Here is a 16497-nt window from a genome sequence, read left to right on the forward strand (position 1 = left end):
TGCACGGGGCATGCGTAGTTTTAAAGAATGTCATGTTTGGTATCTATTTACTCTGGATACCATCATCTTTTATAATTTATTAAATAATTGGGCAATATATTGTGTTTTTGTTCATTAACCTCCCTGGCGGTATTCCCAAGTGTAGCTCGGGGTAAAGTTTCAGTACCAAAAGCGGTAACCCCGAGCTACACTCGGGCTTACCATGCGGCGTTGTACAGGGATTCCCTACAGCACTTACCTTGTCCTTCGCTCCTGCGATGCGTCCCCTGCAGCGTCCCCGGCCATCTCCTCCGGCCGCTGCCGGCATCTGGCTTCCATGTTCCGGTCCCTGTGACGTCAGGACGTACGGGCGCTGGAACCGGCGGCAAATTTGAAAATTAAAAAAAAAAGACAATTTTTTAAAAAACGATTATTTCATAACAAAACATTCCTGTATCAAAGCATTTCACATACATTTTGTCCCTACTGCTTTGTCCTGTGCCCTGCCTGCATTTTAACTGTTCTTTCTGCCTGGAAACTTAGAAAAGTCTACAGCGTCCAAAAAGCGTCCCTTTAGTTCAAAATCGGTTTTAGACCGGCTAGAGAACAGCGATAGTAAATTAGAACTACTTGCAGAATTGAGTGATAATGAGTCGTGGGGAAATTCGTCATCAGACATTGAAAACGATTTTGCGGCTTTGCTCAGTGATGTGCGAACTTGGCGCTATATTTCAAATTTCAGTATTTTTGGTTTGATTATATTATTGAATTAAATTATTATTATTATATTATTTTTTATGAGTATTTATTCCATTATAATTTATGATTTCGTGTTTCAAGTTTTATCATATCCGGAATATTTACTAGACTCTTGTTCGGACAGATTTCAGGGAGTTATTCCTAAATTACAGGCCTACAATAAAAAAAAATACATATTTCCATGCAAAAAAATGGTACCGCTTTTGGTACAAAATTCCTGACATAATCATACCGCCAGGGAGGTTAAAAGTAAAAATAGTGTATTATTTTTCAAAATATTTGAGTACTATGGTGACATAAATTGCAGCACCCACCATTTTATTCACTAGGGTGTCTGCTTTAAAAAAAAAATATATAATATTTGGGGGTTCAAAGTAATTTCCTAGCAAAAAATACAGATTTTTTTCATGTGCACAAAAAGTGTCAGAAAAGGCTTGGTCTTTAGGTGGTTAGAGAATGATGTGTGGCATAAACTTCTAATGCTAGGCATAAAATGCCCCACCCCCCAAAATGATCCCCTTTTTGAAAAGTAGTCACCCCAAACTATTTGCTGAGAGGCATGTTGAGTCAATATAATAATTTATTTTTTACCACAAGTTTTTGGAAAATGACAATTTTAAATTTTTTCACACAAAATTGTCACTTAAATGATTTAGTGCTCACACATGCCATGGGTATATGTGGAATTACTCCCCAAAATGCATTCTGCTACTTCTCCTAAGTATGGGGGTACCACATGCAAGAGACTTTTTGGCAGTCTAGCCAAGTACAGGACCCAAAAACCAATAAGCACCTTCAGGCTTTTAAAGGGCTTTATTTTCCCATTACATTTCCTGACTACCTATCACAGTTTCAGAGGCCCTGAAATGCCAGGATAGCACCAACCCCTCCCCCCCCCCCCATGACCCCGTTTTGGAAAGTAGACACCCCAAGGAATTTGATAAGCATGGTGAGTATTTTGCAGATCTCGTTTGTTGAAAATGAAGAAAGAAAAAAAAAAAAACATATCTTTTTTCTTTTTTTTAATTTCAAAACCTTGTGAGAAAAAATTATATCTGCAAAATACTCACCATGCCTCTTTTTATATTCCTTGGGGTGTCTACTTTCCAAAAAGGGGTCATTTTGGGGGTTTGGTGCTCTTCTGGCATTTCAGGGCCTCCAAAACTGTGATCGGTACTGGGGAAGTGAAATGAGGAAGTTACGCACCTTCAGGCTTTGAGGTCATGTTATTTCCGAACAAGAGTCTAGTAAACATCCCCGGTATGTTAAAATTTGAAACCCGAAATCATAAATTATAATTTAATAATCATAAAAAATAATAATATAGTAATAATTTTAATTCAATAATATAATCAAACCAAAAACACTGAAATTTGAAATATAGCGCCAAGTTCGCACATCACTGAGCTCAGTCGCAAAATCATTTTCAGTGTCTGACGAATTTCCCCACGAATCATCACTCAATTCTGCAAGTAGTTCTAATTTACTATCACTTTTCTCTAGCTGGTCTAAAACCACTTTTGACCTAAAGGGATGCTTTTTGGACGCCATGGACTTCTCTGTTTCCAGGCAGAAAGAACGGTAAAAATGCAGGCAGGGCACAGGACAAAGTACTAGGGACAAAATGTATGTGGAATGGTTTGATACAGTAATGTTTTACTATGTGATTTTAGTGTATTGAGTGTCACTTTCTCACATTTTTAAATTTCCCGCCGTTCCGTTCCCCGTACGTCCTGACGTCACAGGGAACGGAACCCAGAAGACGGATGCCGGATGCCGGAGATAGCCGAGGACGCTGCAGGGGGGACATCGCGGGAGCGAAGGACAAGGTAAGTGAAGAAGAGATCCCGGAGCAACGCTGCAGGGTATTCCCGAGTGTAGCTCGGAGTTACCGTTTGTGGTGCTGAAACTTTACCCCAAGCTACACTCGGGAATACCGCCAGGGAGGTTAAACTAGTGCAGTACTGTATAGCAAAAAATGGCATAAACTGCAGTATCTATACCATAGTTTGTAGATGCTGTAACTTTCACACAAAGCAATCAATATACACTTATTGGGATTTTCTTTTACCAAAAACATGTAGCAGAATACATTTTGGCCTAAATTTATGACTAGCTTTTATGGCGCAACAGTGACATTACCAAGAACTGGACGTCCCTCCAAAATTGATGAAAAGACGAGAAGAAAACTGATCTGGGAGGCTGCCAAGAGGCCTACAGCAACATTAAAGGAGCTGCAGGAATATCTGGCAAGTACTGGCTGTGTGGTACATGTGACAACAATCTCCCGTATTTTTCATATGTCTGGGCTATGGGGTAAAGTGGCAAGACTGAAGTCTTTTTCTTATGAAGAAAAACATCCAAGCTCGGCTAAATTTTGCAAAAACACATCTGAAGTCTCCCAAAAGCATGTGGGAAAATGTAATATGGTCTGATGAAACCAAGGTTGAACTTTTCGGCCATAATTCCAAAAGATATGTTTGGTGCAAAAACAACACTGCACATCACCAATAACACCATACCCACAGTGAAGCATGGTGGTGGCAGCGTCATGCTTTGAGGCTGTTTTTCTTTAGTTGGAACTGGGGCCTTAGTCAAGGTAGAGGGAATTATGAACAGTTCCAAATACCAGTCAATATTGCCACAAAACCTTCAGGCTTCATCCAAATCAACAAAGGAATGGCTTCACCAGAAGAAGATTAACATTTTGGAATGGCCCATCCAGAGCCCAGACCTGAATCGGATTAAGAATCTGTGGGTTGATGTGAAGAGGGCTGTGCACAGGAGATGCCATCGCAATCTGACAGATTTGGAGTGTTTTTGCAAGGAAGAGTGGGCAAATATTGCTAAGTCAAGATGTGCCGTGCTGATAGACTCATACCCAAAAAGACCGAGTGCTGGAATAAAATCAAAAGGTGCTTCAATAAAGTAGTAGATTAAGGGTGTGCACACTTATGCAACCATATTATTTTTACTTCCCTCCACCTAAAAGGTTTCAGTTGTTCAACTGACTTCTACAGTTTATAGGTCACATTAAAGGTGGAAAAAGTTCTGAAATTATTTATCTTTGGTTATATTTTTTACATCACAGAAACCTGACATTTTAACAGGGGTGTGTAGACTTTTTATATCCACTGTACCGTTACGGATCCTGTTTGTCAAATCCTCACTGTCAAAAAGTGCCCCAAGCATTGCTGCCATCTGACAATACCATGTTTATAAGCGTGTCTCATACTATATGCCCATGGTCTATCCTGCCAGCCTCTACATTACTACTGTGTTCTGTAATTCAGATACCTGTATTTTCACTAGTTGTATTTCCAACATTTCATGATTTATTAATAAATACTGAACTATATTATTGTGACTTTTATACCTGACTTGTGTTGAGCTTTAGGCTGCTTTCACGCTGAGGAGTTTTTGAAGCACTTTTGCAATAAAAAAGTGCAAGTATCGCTGAATAAAAATGCTTCTCTATGTATGTCTTCACACTGGTCCATTGCGCTTCTGTTGTGGTGTAAAAAATCCTGCTGCCGCATTTGCAGGGCATATTTCGTCAGTTAAAATAAACACGCCAAAAATGCACCACCTCATTGAAATGCATTGAAATTGTGGCAAAAATGCACCTGTGTTGTGTATTTGATACAGTCTTTGAGTCACATGTCCTGTGAAAAACCACAATTGTGGTAAACTCGCTGCAAAAATGCATATGCGTTTTTAACGTATTTTTGCAACGGTTCAATGTGAAAGTGACCTTAATGAAGAATAATCCACAGCACAGTGCTGATAAGACTGGCCCTGTGGCAGATTTGTTACATTTGTAATGATATTTTTTCATTTCACAGAAGGTGTCAAAACCGAAGAGGTAGCAGGGAAGTGATACGCTACAATGGATCTGTCTTCACTGGTTAACAAACTTGGTAATGCTTTGAATATAACTTATTCTTCATTGTAGATTGAATTAAACTTCTGGGTTTTTTTTTCCCCCGTCTATTTTAAAGTAGAATGCGAATTCTTGGGAGAGACTTTAGGTTATGTAAACTGAAAGAATAAGAGGACAATGCCAACCTGACAGAGTTCAGAGGGGTTGATGTCAGCAGATGCAGAATTGGTACCCAGATGGAGTGGCCAGATGCCGGCTGCCTGTACAAACAGGGACACATTTTAAGTGCTGTTTTAGCTTTATAGACAAGCAAAAGTTCAAAGCCAGCTTAATAATGTACATACTATTATTCCTATTCTACCGACTGATCAAACCAAGCTCTATTCTTATCCAATGTCCCGTCAATTTATTCCATTCAGTGGTGTTTTCATTAAAATGTATTTAAGCCCTCACCTTGTAAAACAACCAATACATTTTAAAATTGAACTGGAAGATAAAACATTAGTATATAGGTATAAAAAAATCATTATAAACACTTTTTTTTTTCTTTTTACTTTTTTTTAAGCAATCATATACCTGTGTTCTCAGGTGGGGGTGGAGAAACAGCAACACATTGGAATTCCCAGTGAATGACTGGGGGGGGGGGGGGGTGTATCATCACAAGTCTGATCATTGGAGGAGAGCAGGATGAGTTCTCAACACAGCTAAAGAACTAACCGCTGTGCTCTCATGCCTGGTGTGGTCAGTTTTTGATAGAAAAGCAGAGGGACTGGCAGAAGCACCAGGGATTTCACACAAAGGAAGCAATGCAAAGAGAACAGGATACGTTTTGATACAAGAACTTGTTATAGCAGGCATATATCAGGAATATGAAATATTGGGTTTACATATTCTTTAAAGAGTTCTCACTTCAATTTATTTCCAATGCTCTGTCCCCCAGGGGACAATGTACATGTCCTACTTTTTGTTGTATTCCTAGGGCTTGGTTCCCATTAGTATGGGTGGAAGCTGCTGCGGGACCTGCACTTTGTCCTGCAACTGCAACCACCCGCACACAAAACGTTGAGACCCATGGGTGGGTTCCTTTAATCTCAATGGCACACCGTCCACACTGGAGGTCACCCCCACACTGTAGTGCGGTTCCCAATTCCGGCTGTGATTTCTGGAAAGGTGTAGGGACCTTTTCCCTGTGTTTTGGGAGGCACAGCAGCCCATTCTAATGATTGGGCTGTTGTGTCGCGTCCCTTAAACAGCACTAATGTGAACTCAAGGATAGGTTGCCACCACTCCACTCACAGTTGTCGGACAATGTAGCTATCAAGGAGAAGCCTGCTTGATGAGCCATAACTCCAGAGATCCTACTGAAGTCTAGTGCAACTCATTACATTTGACGCTTTGTATTGTGTTTGGAGATTATCAAATATGCAGTTTAGAACCTCTCAGATTTTTTTTTTTTTACCTGTTTATTGTAATCTACACATCCACTGCATCAACTGTGTCCACCTGAGTTTAGACAGAGGGGTAAGACCTGCCCGGCTATGATGTATTGATAAGCAAGAATGACCAAGAATGAAGTCTGTCACCCATTTCCCTACATGTTTGGATGATATGGGTTTAGCTTTCAATATCAGTTGTATTTGTACCCATTACAGAGGGGGTTATGTTCTGTTTTTATGGAATGACAATTCATGGTGGAAACTGTGGAAACTGTTCCCGTTATTTTGTTGACATAAAATTTGCTATTACTTTTTAGGTCACCAACTTGTAGAGATTCGAGAAAGAGCTCTTAAGAACATACTATGTAAACTGGACCATAATCTTATAGCTGTTGTGGACCTTGTCCAAGAGAAGTCTTTATTTGTACATCTTCTCGAATGGTTCAATTTTCCTGCTGTTCCAATGAAGGAGGAAGTTCTTCAGCTTCTACAAAAGTTAATTAAGGTATGTAATCTGGTACTGTGCTTGTGATTTGGTGCAACAAGATAGCTTTATACTGGTAGAAATGTACACGTGTATATATAGTAATGGAAGCAAAGGGAAAGCCAGTGTAGATATAACTGGCACTGGGAGGGCTAGTTTTGACATGGAAATTAAGCCCAACAGTCTAGAGCAGGTAGCTTTTTAGAGTAGGGCAATTGAGGCCAGGTGTATTTGACCCAAAAATACAAGAGACTGCACTCCGACAGAGGTCCTGTTCAAGGAGGTGCCATGAAAGGGGCATGGCAGTAGAGAACACTAGGAGTGGAGTTCGGGCTGGTCTGTGTCTAAACAGCCTGGAGATCTAAAGCTAGCCATACATGGTTCGAAATTCGGCTGGTTCAGCAGGTCAGGTTGGTTGTTTGAAAGTCGATCTACTGTTCAAAAACCAATCAGCCTGTCAGATTTTCCTTGGTCGATCAGCCGGCGCGCTGATCAGTATATTCTGGCAGTGGGGAAGATTCCCCACCATTAGAATAAAAAAGCTCAATAGCTCAGTGGGGAGGATTCCCCATCCTCAAATTTGAGGTTCAACCTAATGGTTGAAAAAAATTACTCCTCTATGGACTGCTTTACTAAGAGAACACGGTCAGGGCTGTGGCAGGGACTGGAGAAGCTTTGCCTGACTTAAGACAGCAGAGAACTCTGTCTGATAGCCAGGAGGCTGTTAATTACTTGTTGCCTGTTGTGATTAGCTTGATATATCCCTTTTGCATTGGAATAAATTCTGTTAATCTCTGTTTTGAGTATTAAAGTGGGCAAGAAGCCCTGAAATGCACTGAGTCTTTTGAAATGCTTTTCTTTTGATGCAGATCCCGAGAACATATGTTTGATTTAAAACACTTAAAACTAAATTAGCATGACATAATTTGAAAATAAGCACCAGAAAATGTATTTGTTGTTTAGCCAAGCAAATATTACAAGGTGTGAAAAATAAAGGTGTTGCATAAATAGACAATAGACGTCACGAATAAAAATAGTTCTGTGAAAAACCTCACTCATCTGTATCAGTCAAAACATATCATATCAAATATAATATGTGACATGAGCATATAATTAAATTCATTTTCCAGATTAATTAACACTTTTAGTGGACCTGTCACCATGCATTTTCATTTTATTAACTCAATGATACTGTTCATCTACAAACAATGTAATAGATGCTTACCATCTGTCCTGTAAATCATGATGATCAAATTACTATTAGAAATTGTATGTGTATTATTATTTAAAGTGAAATTCCAGGTAAAGGGCTAAACACTGTACGTGGTTGAAAGACCAGGCACTCATGTAACACGCACCTCTCCTTGTCAGTAAGATCACTCTGCCAATTCCTGGTTTAGCATCGCTGCTTATTCACATAGGCAAACGGTGTTTACCTAGGATCTTGGTGGCAGCAAATTGGTGTGTTAAAACTGATCTATAGTGCAACTCATACAGACCTACACAAGCTTTTGTCCATATGAGCTGTGGTGTGTTCAGGCAGCTTGTATGACCCATTTACATCTCCCCGGCCTAGAGAATGCAACCAATGCAGCCTTCACTAGATGACAACGGGACAACATGTGCACAATGGCATGTAATCAGAGGTGGCACCCACTGATTACGCACTATTATGTCCAAACTGAATGTGTCCTACATGCATCAGTGGTGCATGCGCAGAATGACCTAAGCCGATCCTGAATGACTGAAGGCTAAGGTCATCCTGCGCATGTGCCACATGGATGACTCACTCGGGGCTGACATGAAAAAATGAATTGGGTGTAACTGACTGCACTTGCTGCACAATGTTGATGTTTAAATGTTGGCCCTGAACAGCAACAACAGTTGTCAGTAGGATTCATGGACGCTGTACGCATGTAAACGTTAGCACAAAAGTTTATATGCAGACAGCATCATATATGGCAGAAATTACAGCTCAGGAGTCTGCTCTGTGGTGACTGTCCTGCTCTGAAAACGGGTCACAGGAGAGTAGAACGAACTGCACTTCTGTGATCCACAGAAGTAAAGCCAAAAGAGCTTTGGCTGTACTACTTAGGGGGAAAAAAAAAAAATAAAAAAAAAAAAAAAAATATATATATATATATATATATATATATATATATATATATATATATATATATATGTGTGTGTGTATGTACAGTTGCAAGAAAAAGTATGTGAACCCCTTGGGAATACGTGGAGTTTTGCATGAATTGGGCATAAAATGTGCTCTGAACGTCATCTAAGTCACAACAATAGAAGAACACAGTCTTCTGAACATAATACTACACAAACATTAGATGTTGCCCTGGTTTAATTGCACATAACATGCAAACATTCACAGTGCAGGGAGGAAAAAGTATGTGAACCTTTGGACTTAATAACTGGTTGACCCTCCTTTGGCAGCAATAACCTCAACCAAACGTTTCCTGTAGTTACAGATCAGACCTGCACAACGATCTGGAGTAATTTTGGACCACTCCTCTTCACAAAACTGTTTCAGTGTAGCAATATTCTTGGGATGTCTAGTGTGAATCGCTCTCTTAAGGTCATGCCACAGCATTTCAATCGGGTTGAGGTCAGGACTCTGACTGGGCCACTCCAGAAGGCGTATTCTGTGCTGTTGCAGCCATTGTTTTGTTGAATTACTTGTATGCTTTGGGTCATTGTCCTGTTGCATCACCCATCCTCTGCGGAGCTTCAGTTGGCGGACAGATGGTCGTACATTTTCCTGCAAAATGTCTTGATAAACTCTGGAATTCATTTTCCTATCAATGACAACAATCCGTCCAGGCCCTTAAGCAGCAAAGCAGCCCCAGACCATGATGCTCCCTCCGCCATGTTTTACAGTGGGGATGAGGTTTTGATGTTGGTGTACCGTGCCTTTTTTTCTCCACACATAGTGTTGTGTGTTCTTCCCAGACAACTCAATCTTGGTTTCATCTGTCCACAGGATATTTTGCCAGTAGTGCTGTGGAACATCCAGGTGCTCTTTTGCAAACTTCAAACGTGCTGCAATATTCTTTTTGGACAGCAATGGCTTCCTCCGTGGTGTCCTCCCATGTACTCCATTCTTGTTTAATGTTTTCCTTATTGTAGATGTGTCAACAACAATGTTAGCATGTGCCAGAGATTTCTGTAGGTCTTTAGCTGACACTCTGGGATTCTTCTTTACCTCATGCAGCATTCTGCGCTGTGCTCTTGCAGTCATTTTTACAGGATGACCACGCCTAGGGAGAGTAGCAACAGTGCTAAACTTTCTCCATTTGTAGACAGTCTGTCTTACCGTGGACACATGAACATCAAGGCTTTTGGAGATACTTTTGTAACCTTTTCCAGCTTCATGCAAGTCAACAATTCTTGATCGTAGGTCTTCTGAGAGCTCTTTTCTGCGAGGCATGGTTCTCATCAGACAGTGCTTCTTGAAACCAGTAAACCCAAAACAGGTGTGTGTTTTTTAAGGGTAGGACAGCTGTCAGCAACACATGCAATATCATCACACTGATTGGAGTCAAGGTTGGCTCACTCCTGGCTCCAATTAGCTCTGGGAGAAGTCATTAAGCTAGGGCCTCACATACTTTTTTCTCCCTGCACTGTGAATGTTTACATGTTATGTGTAATTAAACCATGGCAACATCTAATGTTTGTGTAGTATTATGTTCAGCAGACTGTGTTCTTCTATCGTTGTGACTTAGATGATGTCCAGAGCACATTTTATGCCCAATTCATGCAAAACTCCACGTAATCCCAAGGGGTTCACATACTTTTTCTTGCAACTGTATATGTGTGTGTGTGTATATATATATATATATACATACCGGGGTTAAACAAAAAATGGAAACACTACATGATTTGCAGGTGTGAAGGTGATAACATGTTTCACATTGACAGCAACAGTGATGCAACATTCTTGCTGTGTGATGAGACACCTAGCCTAGTGGGAAGCCTCGCTCAAAGCCAATTTATGTGGAGTGACGCGAGGTACAGTATCAAAGGTTATGATGGCATATACAGTTTCCGGGTAATCGTCATCTGATAAGCTTATGCATGCTTGACATGGTCAACTGACCAAAAGATAGAAAAGGACATTGCACAGGATTGTGACCCAGAATAAGAAAACAACTGCTGCAAAAGTGACTGCAGAGCTCAATCTCAGTCCCGTGAAGACTTTCCTGCTGTACACCCCACTGAATTTTTCCCAATTACAAGAAATCTATTGAAGTCTACAGTCACCTTTTGGGAGTGTTGATCTCTCTGGTTTACTGCAGCACTCACTGGTTCCTTCTGCTGACCTTTACATCAGTACCATCTCCTGTAGTGATATGGGGATCAGCAAGGGAAGCAAGGCAAATTGACACTCCCAGAAGTGTCAGTTTCTCTGTAGACGTAAAAAAGGATTTCCTCATGATTAAAGTGGATTTTTAGTAATAACAGGGTTGCTTTAACCGCTTGCCGCCCTGCCACTGTGTATATACATGTGCAGGGCGGCAGTGGAGCGCAAAACCACGTTTTAAAATGGGCTCCGTGCTCCCGACACTTTCGCGGGTAGGGGGCGCGCGCGCACGCTCCCGCCGACCCGCGGGTGACACGATTCGATCCAGGAGGGATCAATCATTAGATTTCAGCCAGTGATTTCTGGCTGAAATCAGATGATCGGTCCCTGTCCTATCCTGTCCTGTGTTGACATTTACACAGGGCAGGATATGATGTCATTCTTCTCTGCCTGGACACATTCCGTTCCAGACAGAGAAGAAGACACAGTAAAAGTGAGTAAAACACTACACATTTACAGTTAGAACACACCTAGGACACATTTAACCCCCTGATCGCCCCCTTCCCCCCACAGTTAACCCCTTCACTGCCCTGTCACCAGCGTCACTGATCAGTGAAGCGATTTTTACTGATCACTGTATCAGTGTCGCTGGCGACTTCCGATAGAGTTAGCACCCCTCCCAGATAGCGCCAGTTTGCCCGCCAGTACACCAGTAATCCCGTTTAACCCCTTGATCGCCCCCCCAGTTAACCCCTTCACTGCCCTGTCACCAGTGTCACTGATCAGTGAACCAATTTTTTACTGATCACTGTAGCAGTGTCGCTGGCGACTTCCGATAGCGCCAGATTGCCCGCCAGTACACCAGTAATCCCGTTTAACCCCTTGATCGCCCCCCCCCAGTTAACCCCTTCACTGCCCTGTCACCAGTGTCACTGATCAGTGAACCAATTTTTACTGATCACTGTATCAGTGTCGCTGGCGACTTCCGATAGTGTTAGCGCCTCTCCCAGATAGCGCCAGATTGCCCGCCAGTACACCAGTAATCCCGTTTAACCCCTTGATCGCCCCCCCCCAGTTAACCCCTTCACTGCCCTGTCACCAGTGTCTCTGATCAGTGAACCAATTTTTTACTGATCACTGTATCAGTGTCGCTGGCGACTTCCGATAGTGTTAGCGCCTCTCCCAGATAGCGCCAGATTGCCCGCCAGTACACCAGTAATCCCGTTTAACCCCTTGATCGCCCCCCCCCCCCCAGTTAACCCCTTCACTGCCCTGTCACCAGTGTCACTGATCAGTGAACCAATTTTTACTGATCACTGTATCAGTGTTGCTGGCGACTTCCGATAGTGTTAGCGCCCCTCCCAGATAGCGCCAGTTTGCCCGCTAGTGCTCCACAAATCCCATTTAACCCCTTGATCGCCCCCCTCCCCCCCCCCCCGTTAACCCCTTCACTGCCCTGTCACCAGTGTCATTGATTACAGTGAACAGATTTTTACTGATCACTGTATTAGTGTCACTGGTGACTTCCGATAGTGTTAGCGCCCCTCCTAGATAGCGCCAGTTTGCCCGCTAATGCACGGGATTTTTTTTACCAAAAACATGTAGCAGAATACATTTTGGCTTAAATTTATGACTAACGTTGAGTTTACGATATATTTTTTTATAGCTGAAAGTAGAAAATATTTTTTTTTTTTCAAAATTTTCGTGTTTTTTTTGATTATAGCGCAAAAAATAAAAAGCGCACAGGTGATCAAATACCACCAAAAGAAAGCTCTATTTGTGTGAAAAAGGACGTAAATTTAGTTTGGGTACAGCACTGCATGACCGCGCAATTATCATTTGAATTAGTGCAGCGCTGTATAGCAAAAAAAGGCATAAATTACAGTATCTATACCATAGTTTGTAGACGCTATAACTTTCACACAAAGCAATCAATATACACTTATTGGGATTTTTTTTACCAAAAACATGTAGCAGAATACATTTTGGCTTAAATTTATGACTAACTTTGCGTTTACGATATATTTTTTATAGCTGAAACTAGAAAATATTGTTTTTTTTTCAAAATTTTTGTGGTTTTTTTGTTTATAGCGCAAAAAATAAAAAGCGCACTGGTGATAAAATACCACCAAAAGAAAGCTCTATTTGTGTGAAAAAAAAGGACGTAAATTTCGTTTGGGTACAGCATTGCATGACCGCGCAATTATTATTTGAATTAGTGCAGCGCCAAACAGCAAAAAAGGCCTGGTCATTAAGGAAGGTAAATCCTCTGGGGCTCAAGTGGTTAATTATATTTTAATGATCGCTTGCCTGCGCGAATTGGTGTGCGTGCGTGCATGTTTAATCTTTCCATCTTTAACAATGCAGCTCAACAGGGTAAAGACTTCCATAGGCGATGTGATTTTCTTTCCTGCAACCATGGATTGCAGCAAAGAAAATCACTTGATTTCCCCAATTAACACAGTGAATGTTGATGGGGAATCTTTCCTGTGGAGCTATTGTGTTCTCCCCACGATGGGGGAGCTGTCCCTGCCAGGAGAACACAGTGATTATTTTTAGTGACTATAGCCGTTGGCAATAATCGCATGTATGATCCGACAGGTTGGTTGACAAATTGCTTTGTCTTTAAAAAGGAACTACATTGCTTCTGAGCACCACAAACCAAAAAAGCTATATAATTAATTTTAATATCACGCCCTAACAATTCTAGATGTGGCCATCTGGAATAATGAAAGATGATTATGTAGCATTCACTTCCTGGAATCCATCTGCCCCTAGCTCAGACATGCAAGTAGGAAAGTGTGCTTCGTTAAGAAAACACTTCTTTCCTCTGGAAGACTCCTGGGATGTATGACATCATTTGCTTAGGCATAGAAACCAGGGAGTAACTGAAGAAATTAAAAAAGAAAAGTTTAAAGCAAGCAAATATGATATACTTTCCTATCCATTTACTAATGATAGTAACATTAGGATTAAAAATAGTCAGTGTTGATTGACAGTGAAATTCCACTTTTGTCTTTCTCTGCTTTTCATTGTTGGTAAACAGAGACAGTTTGCTACCTATAATGACCTCTAAACAGAATGTGTTTTCTTTATTTCTTATGTCCACCCTTTTTTTTTTTCTTCAGCATTCCTTAGCAGCTCAGTGGCTACTTGATATGGGTGCCGTAGACTTCTTTTCTCAGCTTCGGCCAAACATTGAACCAAACCTTCAAGTTTTCGTGGATAGCATTTTGGATGGTCTTTTCCTTCTTCCAGCAGAAAGCCCCTTTGGGCCTCTGCCTTCATTGGAGGACAAATCCTGGCAAGGACAAGACTATGCAGGTAGCTATTAGGAATTTTCACATTAGACATTAATGTATTGCCCCGTTTTTTCATTATTTTAAACTAATACCGATCATTTATTTTCTAATAGTTACTATTCAAAAGAAAGTAATATATACTTGATTTTAACATATATAGAATTATTTATACATAAGTGTATGGCAAAACAAAAAAAAAAAAACACATATTCAGTACATTGCTGTGTAATGCATGCACATTTTTCATGATTTATCCCTATAACCACTTGCCATCCACAGGCCATAAAAAACCAGCCATGTGCTTGTTATCATTTTTTCAACTGGTTCCTTGCTTTTAAGTATACGTTATCAGGCAGTCTGTGCAAACTGATCACTATTACTGCACTGTTAAGGTATCAGCAGCAGCCAGCCAAGGTTCTTAGTCTCTCCTGTATCTCTGTGGAGCTCAGGACCACTTTCAACTGTGTCAGGATGGAGAACTGGAAGAGTCGGGGAACATCTTTACCTCCAGTCGTCTTCCAGGACAGCCCCTGAGATAATGCTCCAAGGGAGAGGGAAAACAAGCGCCAGCTAGGTGTAGTATTAACCAGTTCCCTACCGCACTATTGCTGAAGGACGGCTGCAGCATGGTTGTCTGGTTCTGGGACGATATCCATGGATGTCATTCCAGAACGCGCCCCCCCAGTGGCATGCACCCGGCGCCGTCAGTGATTGCTGTGTCCTATGTACACAGCTGATCACGGGATACAGTCAAGGGCCAATCACGGCAGCCTTTTACCACGTGATCAGCTGTGTCCAATGACACAGCAGATCACCGGATAAATACAGTTGCCGGTTATCGGCTGCACTTTCCTCATGCTGTCACAGCGTGAGGAAAGTACTGCAGAGAACCGGCAATTGTCAGCGAAGGGATCGGCACTGATCATCAGGGCACTGATGATCAGTGTGCTGATGATCAGTGCCCAGCAGTACTGCCTAGCAGTGCCGCCCACCTGTGCCCGTCAGTGCCGCCCACCTGTGCCCATCAGTGCCGCCCACCTGTGTCCCCATCAGTGCCGCCCACCTGTGCCACCCATCAGTGCTGCCCATCAGTGCAAAATCATCAGTGTCAGCTCATCAAAGCTGCCTATCAGTGCCCATCAGTGCTGCCTATCCGTGCAACCTCATCAACGCACATCAGTGAAGGAGAAAAATTACCTGTTTGCAAAATTTTATAATAGAAACAAAAACTTTTTTTTTGCTTTTTTTTGTTTATAGCGCAAAAAATAAAACACCCAGAGGCAATTAAAAACCACGAAAAGAAAGCTCTATTTGTGTGAAAAAAAATTATAAAAATGTCATATGGGTACAGTGTCGCATGACCGCGCAATTGTCATTCAAGGTGCGAGAGCACTGAAAGCTGAAAATTGGGCTGGGCAGGAAGGGGGTTTAAGTGCCCAGTAGGCAAGTGGTTAATATTAATAATCAAAAATACATGCACTCACAATGAAGGAATTGGTCAAGGCATGTGTAACAATAAGGGCGGACATCAGTGCTGGTCCTGGACTGAAGGAGTTGGAGGCTAGGAACCAGCTGGCAGGATGTTCTGGAGGCTCCCAGGGCTTCCTGGTCGGCATGGAACGCAGGCGGAAGCGACGGCACAACCGGAACTGACGATCAAGGATGGTGTCAGTTCTGGTTGTGACGTCACTTCCACCTGCCAGGCTGCGTTCCAAAAAAGTGCTCAGTTTGTTTATTTTTTATGAAATATAGTTCCTCCCTGAGGGCAGGAAACACATTGCCTTTAATATAAAAGAAGGACCTCCTGGCTTCTCCCTCAGTTAATTTGTTTCCTCCGGCCGGAGGGAATGCATTACCTTATTTGTTTTTAGGAACCCCTTTTTTACGGAGGACCATAGCTCAGGGGTGACCGAGAAGTGATTGGACCTGGGGCAGGTTATTGTGTGTATCGCCTCACTTCCTCCTATGGGCTGGAAGACAACCTTCTTAGGGAAGAAGCGTTCTGCAAATCAATCTTCCCCTGAGTACCTGGAGAGGGTAGGTGAGAGGCCATATTGGCGGTCGATGCAGCGGGAGATCTGGTGCGATCCTCCAAAGCTGCCGGAGGCTCTTACGGCTGTGTCTGTGACTGGAACTGACGTCACTTCTGGCGGATGTGCCTCATCACTAAGCGCCAAGGTCGCTGGTTTTGGACCTCGTGGGTGCTGGGGGAAGGGGCGTGGCCGTGGCTGGTGTCCTTGTTTTCTTAAGCCACAGCAGAAGCAGAGCTGCATAGGTGGAAAGTGGGGCAGGAAGCCATGGAGGCGGTCTCTCAAGCTCCGGGAGAACCGGGCGCCGACTCC

The 16497-nt window shown here is 42.2% G+C and overlaps 1 protein-coding gene across 1 annotated transcript in view; it reads left to right on the forward strand.

Annotated features, from left to right (window-relative positions):
* RTTN (rotatin) overlaps positions 1-16497 on the forward strand; it is a 326182-nt gene that overhangs the window by 17032 nt on the left and 292653 nt on the right. The window contains exons 2-4 of the mRNA XM_089664026.1: positions 4584-4658; positions 6375-6562; positions 13982-14177. Coding sequence (XP_089520152.1) covers positions 4628-4658; positions 6375-6562; positions 13982-14177 — 415 coding nt within the window. The 5' untranslated portion in view covers positions 4584-4627. The remainder of the gene's footprint in view (positions 1-4583; positions 4659-6374; positions 6563-13981; positions 14178-16497) is intronic.

Source organism: Staurois parvus, unplaced genomic scaffold (genome assembly GCF_062004578.1).
Source record: "Staurois parvus isolate SC_StPar_1 unplaced genomic scaffold, SC_StPar_1.0 ptg000045l, whole genome shotgun sequence".
NCBI lineage: Eukaryota > Metazoa > Chordata > Amphibia > Anura > Ranidae > Staurois > Staurois parvus.